This window comes from Amblyomma americanum, chromosome 3, assembly GCF_052857255.1.
Source record: "Amblyomma americanum isolate KBUSLIRL-KWMA chromosome 3, ASM5285725v1, whole genome shotgun sequence".
NCBI lineage: Eukaryota > Metazoa > Arthropoda > Arachnida > Ixodida > Ixodidae > Amblyomma > Amblyomma americanum.
Genome location: NC_135499.1, coordinates 153,603,368 through 153,610,469, shown reverse-complemented (window position 1 = coordinate 153,610,469; position 7,102 = coordinate 153,603,368). Strand labels below are relative to the sequence as shown.

The 7,102-nt window shown below is 47.9% G+C and overlaps 1 protein-coding gene across 1 annotated transcript; it reads left to right on the top strand.

The window, feature by feature from the left end:
• The first annotated feature begins 491 nt into the window (after window positions 1-491).
• On the top strand, window positions 492-2,287 carry LOC144125230 (uncharacterized). The gene is made up of 3 exons (XM_077658447.1): window positions 492-649; window positions 1,082-1,720; window positions 2,134-2,287. The coding sequence occupies exons 1-2, from the start codon at window positions 641-643 to the stop codon at window positions 1,700-1,702; spliced, it is 630 nt and encodes a 209-aa protein (XP_077514573.1). The 5' UTR covers window positions 492-640; the 3' UTR covers window positions 1,703-1,720; window positions 2,134-2,287.
• The last annotated feature ends 4,815 nt before the right edge of the window (window positions 2,288-7,102 follow it).

Here is a 7,102-nt window from a genome sequence, read left to right as displayed (position 1 = left end):
TATCATTCAAGATTAGGTGAGCCCAACAGTTTTCTTCAACGACGTACTACCGACGCGTGACGTGCCGTGACGTCATGAACCACGTTTAAAGTTCCTCGCACAATTGCTGCCACAAAAAAAAACCACTCGCTAGCAAAGTCCAAGGGATTGCAGCCTCTCCTTTCGCATGCGTTTGAATAGAAGAGTACCCCAGGTGCGACCGTCAACCCACCGACAGCGGCTTCTTGGAGGCCAAAGTCCACGCGACAGAGCATTAGAGGAGCGTGCGCATGCACGGGAAAGGGAGGGCGCAAGGAAGGGCGCTCACGGCGCGGCGCCGTCCGGTGCGGCGTCCGGCGAGGGCCGAGCAGCGGCGAAAGGGGCGCCGCATTGTCCGAGGGCCTCCGCCTTCTCCCTGAACCAGATTCGCCGCCCATTCCACACACGCCCCGGCATCCGATAGCTCGCCGATAAACGGAAAGCGTGTTGCGTCGACGCACGCGGCGGCCGGCCTCACCTCCTCCTCGCGTCCCCGGTGGCGGCGGAGGCGAGGGCGCGGAAGGTGAAACGAGAAACAGCCACTTGGCCCGAGGTATATAAGCCTGACCAGGAGCAGAGGAGAGTCAGTCTGGACACCAGCTCCACCGAGACAACACACACCATGAACGCCGTGAGTACCCTATGTGCTTCACACCTAGGCAGCGCCCAACTGGCCGGACAGAGCCATTACTACTTGGAGGAAAACACCCTGCCAGCGCCAACAGTGTCTATAACCCCTCATCCGGCCACTTCGCGACCCTTGGGATAGGTGCCTCTGAACATGAGCCGGAGTCAGTGGCTACGAACAACGAGTAGCAGCAGAGCCAAAGTGGGCCCAACCGAGCGTCTGAAGTTACGTCTACAGCCTACGCGACCAAGCTTGAGACAGTGCGGTTAAGATATGAAGTGCTAGGAGCCCCAGAAGCTCGCTTGCTAAGGTTCAGTCCTCCAAAAGCTTATTAAGCGTGGTCAGATTGCACATGGAAGTACGAATCACCTCGTACTTCTTGTAACGCCAAACTGCCGTCCGTCTGTCCTAACACAAACGTTTTCTCTCTTGCAGTTCACCGCCCTCGTTGTTCTGGCTCTTGCCTACTCCGCCAACGCCGGTGGCTTCGGCCTCGGCTATGGTGGATACGGCCACGGCGGTTATGGCCTCGGCTATGGCCTCGGCTATGGAGGCTATGGCGGCTATGGCGGCTATGGCGGCTACGGCCACGGCGTTGCTGTTGCTGCCCCCGTCGCTGTCGCTGCCCCCGCTGTCGCCAAGGTCGCCGTCGCTGCTGCCCCCGCTGTGGCTAAGGTTGCCTACGCTGCCCCCGCCCGCTCCTACGCTTACCGCAGTGACAGCTTCGGACCCGCCGTCGCTGTGACCCGCGCCGTCGCTGCTCCCGCTGTCGCCGTCGGACACGGATACGGCGGATATGGCGGATACGGTCTCGGACACGGATTCGGCCTCGGCTACGGAGGCTTCGGCTATGGCGGCCATGGCTATGGTGGTCTCGGCTACGGACACGGCGTCGCTGTTGCTGCCCCCGTCGCTGTCGCTGCCCCCGCTGTCGCCAAGGTTGCTGTCGCTGCCGCCCCTGTCGCTGTCGGCTATGGCCTCGGCTACGGACACGGCTACGGACACGGCTACGGACTCGGCCACGGCTACGGCTATGGTGGAAAGTTCTACGGTTGAATCACCTCCACGTCTCAGGTACTTGTTACTTGGCTAAAGGGCAAATTGTAGTCTGGGACGAAGAACTATTGCTCGTGGGAATGCAGGATGAAAATGACCGGTGTTGTACAGCGTACTCGAAAAGGCAGCTAAGACTTCCCAAGCTTTCAAACTTCACGCATGATCCATGGCTACTTGAAATACATGTTTAAGGGTAAAGGATAACCAGGTTACACAAATTAGGCGTTTTTCCACATACTATTTTTGAGTGCGAGTTTTCGGGCAGCCAGAAAACTTTGTTCTATTCCTGAGTGCCTTTACGCTTATTCTAAGGTATCGTACTTAAGTCAGTCGATTTAACTACATAAAGCTAGACCGTCCATCACATCGGTATTGTTGGTGGTCCGAAGAGCACTGCCTTAACCTGTGGTCTCTTGTTCCTCCACGAACAGCACACCTGAGGTCCTGGGCGGTGGAGCGTGAGTGTCCAGACGCATCTTCACCGGAGGGGCGCCGTCGTTCCGCCAACCAGGACCTTCTTCGCCCTCCCCTCTCTCTTTATAGGACAAATAAATTATTTTACGTTTGTTTACTCATGCTCCATAATACTGGCCTGCTTCTTTCATTAGTTCCTTCTAGGTATGTGTAGGTCTGACCGAAGCGCGAAGCGCTCAACTGCTTGATCCCCACATGACGACGTTTGTTTAGATGACTGTCGGCTATCTGACTTGAGTCAGAGACTTGCAGTTCGCACAAAAAGTGGGGTTCAGAGACATGCTCGAAATTATGTCGCAGGTAAGGCATGGCACAGCGTGTCGAAATATCACCACGCAAGATCGAAAGGATGTGTTCTGCTCTTTTACTCCCTGGAGCGTTAGCTCTGCAGGACAAAGATAAAAGCAATCACGAAATTCCGAATGATGTGACACGACTAGCTCTAATGTAACGTGCGCCAAGCTGAGGGGAAAACAGCATCTATAGTATTGATGCAAGATTCATAACCAGGGATAAGACGCACCGTTGAAGCAGTTCCTAACCACCACCAATATTGGCAAACAGGCCGTTGTGTAGTACAGAGAGGAATGAAGTTTCGTCAGCTAAATACAGAAAGAAATCAGCCGCAAACACCGCGTCTCACCCAATTCGATAGTTAGGCTTGGAAAGAAATCACCCTTACAATTTTTCTCTCCAGATATTTCTCTGTTTTCTAAGTTTTCAAGCCGGATACTATTTGCCTCAAACCTAAACAAGTGTGGCTGTGCGTTCATTGGAAATTATTTAATCGCTTCTTTGCTAAAAGCACGATCTGCGGATAGGCCGAGTTCAACCTGGTTAGAATCAAGTGTTCGCTGTGTGTCGAGTGCTCTCCGCGGTCTCGTACAAGCACGGTCCATAATAGAGCCCTGCACAGGCTCAGACCTACCGGAAGGTCAGAGCAGAGTAGGATACGTTTACTCCGGGCCTGTGCGGGTTTGGTCTTTTACTCTCAAAGCTTTAGAACAGGCTGCCTGCTGCGGTCCTTTTACATGTGTTTGAGCTTGACCTTCCATGGCTTTGGGTGAGAAGAGCTCCACAAAGTAACCAGCTACTAAACAAACTGCTTGTAATCATGCAGTCGACAAAAGCAATGACGCACTTTCAAAGTGCCGGGTCTGTGCAAAGCAGTCATCTGCATAGAGTCATGCTCTGGTCGGTTATACATAATGCAACCTTGCTGAAAAAGCAGGGCCACGCAGCAATGTAATCTTTAGTCACTCACAAAGTAAAAAAAAGCAACGGAAATAATGCAGTGACGGTAAAACTGCGAATCTAACCATTGATCCCTCGGTTCCAAAAACTCGAGGTCTAGTGTTGGATGTGTGAGCCCATTAGTGTCTGCGTGCGCTTGGGAGACCTGCTGGTGGAAAGATCACATACCGTTGAAGGACAAAGGAAACACTCGGACACTGTGACACAATACAGGTAATTACGACCGCGACTAGAAGTGAACATCAATGAAATCGTTCTTGGGCTCGTAATCATGCCATATTCAATCCTTCATCGACTGCAAGATAGGCTTTAACTTGATTTTTTTCTTGTTTTTGGCTGACCAGTTAAAACCCACCGGCATGATCCTGGAGCCGAGTTTTATATGCGCAATGTTTGTACACCATTCTCGCAATGTATCAGAAGCTGGCTACCCACTTCAGATGTGTTCGTGGCCTTGATATAGTTTTACTAGGTACCCCGTGTAAAATGTACGGTCAATGTTCAGCAACAGTTATTGACGGCACATTTCTAGGAATTCCTCACTAGACAGCACGCAGCCGTAAAAGACAGCCATTTATTTATGCGGAACGACTGTCACGTTGCTTCGAGGATTTTCGTCGCACGCTACTACTTCGTCGGCCCGGCTGCGATTGTCAGTCCCGGTTTAGCCCAGGTGCATTACAGATGTGCGTGCTTACGCTAGAGCTCTTAAAACAATCCAGACTGACGTATCTCGAATAGATTAATAGGTGACCGAATCAACAATGGCCTCTGAGAGAAGTGGTTAGCGCCGGTGAACTGCTCAAAGCAATGTAGTTTGCACTTACCAGCATCCAACGCACTTCTGCTGAGGCTACAACGATGACTTTCTTGAGGAGCTTGGACGATGAAAGTGATGCGGCGAAGGTTTGAGGATAGCCGCCAGTACGGTAAACGAGGTGAGCTCTTACTGATTTACACTGTTAGCAACTTAAGCAGGCGCAGCCACGCAGACATATTTGCCACCGGTTTACTGTCGCTTAACGTGAGAAAACATGATCACGCGTTCTCTATCTACCGTACACGTCAACATACCCTGTATGCCTGTTGTACCCATATTGCAGCCCATTGCTTAAACTGCCGTCTTCGCATCTGTGGCAAACGTACTCCTGCAAGAAACATAACCCTAAGTTTGGAAGCGCGACTGCAGCGCCGGCTCGCCGCCCTGGTGGAGGATGGCTTCTAACATGGGTCGGTATACAGCTCCTGCGTTGCAGTTTGCCGCGTTGATCGAAGCGCAGAACACAGAGCATATCGAGGGGAGCAAATATCCTTTAGGCGGGCCCTAAGTGATTTTCCGCGCCCCCTGGCGACGTTTACAGACATGTGTTCAGGCACTCTCTCGAAGCCCCAAGTGGCGAGCATCAGCTAACTCGGCTACATCGAGAGGAACTGGATAAGGGATGTTGTTAGCCAAACACACGCCTATGACCGTTCAGAATCTGGTCTCGCGTTATCTCAACCCGAGCTGCTGACTGCAGCAGATCTTAAGCGTGCAGTGGAACATTGCCAGCACCGCCTGTGCAGTGCAGGTTGCCTATAGTTAAGGCGCCTTTCGCTTTGCATGCGTCACGCGTTCGCTTGTTCTACTTTCTGTGATAGTTACAGCTTTCTAGACATGGAGGAGACGTAGTTAAGCGGAGTCACGAACAAACGCACGCTCGCAAACTGTGCGATGCTGGCGTCGACAACGCCGCCTGGCTCAGACTGGGTGATCTCGGCATGAATTTAAGATGGTTCCGCCAAGACAATGCGCGCTAGTATAAGTATACTAATAATTCCGTTCCTTTTTTATTTTCTTGTTATTCTTTTGAAGCATCACGCCTCGGCATTGAACAGTAATAACACAACGCGTATTGCCGCTAAGTTCTCATGTTGATTAGTTTCTCATGATTATTTTTACCGATACTGACGGACAGTTTCGCACACATTAGTTTTTGTTTCCTTATGCAGGACGTGTTATCTAATGTGTTTTGCACGACACGACGAGTTTGTTAGCTAAAAATCACAAATACAGGCGACGGATGGTAGCGAACGGTCAACATGACGCATTCGCCGCGCCTAAACAGCACACATTAGGGAACTGCCGCAGCTATTCTAAACAACGACAACCACCCGCTGGTATGGCTTTATAATAATAATAATAATAATAATAATAATAATAATAATAATAATAATAATAATAATAATAATAATAATAATAATAATAATAATAATAATAATAATAATAATAATAATAATAATAATAATAATAATAATAATAATAATAATAATAATAATAATAGCTTTATTTCCATCAAAACGATGGAGGGGCCGTGGGTAAAAGCTGCTGAACAGCTTGACTAGAGCCCACGGTCCCCTCTACAAGGCAGTACAGGAGCATACATGAAACATACAGGAATACAAACATGCAAAAACGCAAAATTGATTCGATTTAATGTGTCACAAGGAAATCAATATTAGAATTTTTCAAAAAACATCACATATCACGTGGCGCAGTTCACGAACTGTAGTGCAACCTAAATCAATTCCACATTTATTCAGATCATTAAGAAGTTTAGGCAAAATGTACGATAGTGTACCCATAGAATAGTTAGCGCGGGGAGTGACCACCCTCCAGTATTCAGACTGACGTATAGTGTAGGATGTAGGCTTTATTTCTAGCTTGGCTAGGTTGCGAAAGAAATTTCGATTTTCTTTTAATTCGTACTTAAAGGCAACAATTAGTCTATAGCTAAACAATTTCCAGACAGGCATTATATCTGCTTTAATGAACAGAGCATGTGTATGAGAATTGTAGGGGACATCAAAAATAAGCCTAATTATCTTTTTTTGTAGGACGTACACCTTTGTTAAGTTTGTTACTGTGGTAGATCCCCATACCAAAAAGCAGTAAGAGAGGTGAGAGTAAAAAAGAGAAATATATATCAACTTTTTTACGCTGAAAGGTAATATAGACCTACATCTGGATAAAATACCAACGAAACTTGACAATTTAGTGCAAACAGAATCTACATGAATATCCCACAGCATACTTTGCGAAAACGTGAACCCAAGAATTTTAATACTACTTACTATTTCTATTTTTCTGGTGCCATAGATAAGATCTACGTTCATATTTACCTGCTTTGATTTCGGTCTAAATAGCACAGCCTTAGTTTTGTTGGTGTTAACTTCTAACTGATTTGCTACAGGACCATTCCAGAAGTTTTACAAGGGCGGAGTTTGCTATAAAGCTGATTTGCTCACAGTCTGTAGCGGAAAAAAATATGCTGGCATCGTCGGCGTACAATATATATTTGGCTTCAGCGCATGTATTTACCAGATCATTTATGTAGATATTAAAAAGAAAAGGTCCAAGAATGCTGCCTTGAGGCACTCCTCTTGCAATCGGTTTTTGGTCGGAACAGTGCTCACCTATTTGAACATACTGCCGCCGATAGCCAAGGTAAGATTTTATAAGATTCCAGCAATGCCCACGCACTCCATACAATTCAAGTTTTTTGAGTAAAATGGAATGAACAATGCAGTCAAATGCTTTCGTGAAATCAATGTACAGGCCCAGTACAACCATCTTACTTGAAAACTGTGATAAAATAAACTCTTTTTGTTCTATCAAGGCTAGTTCCGTGG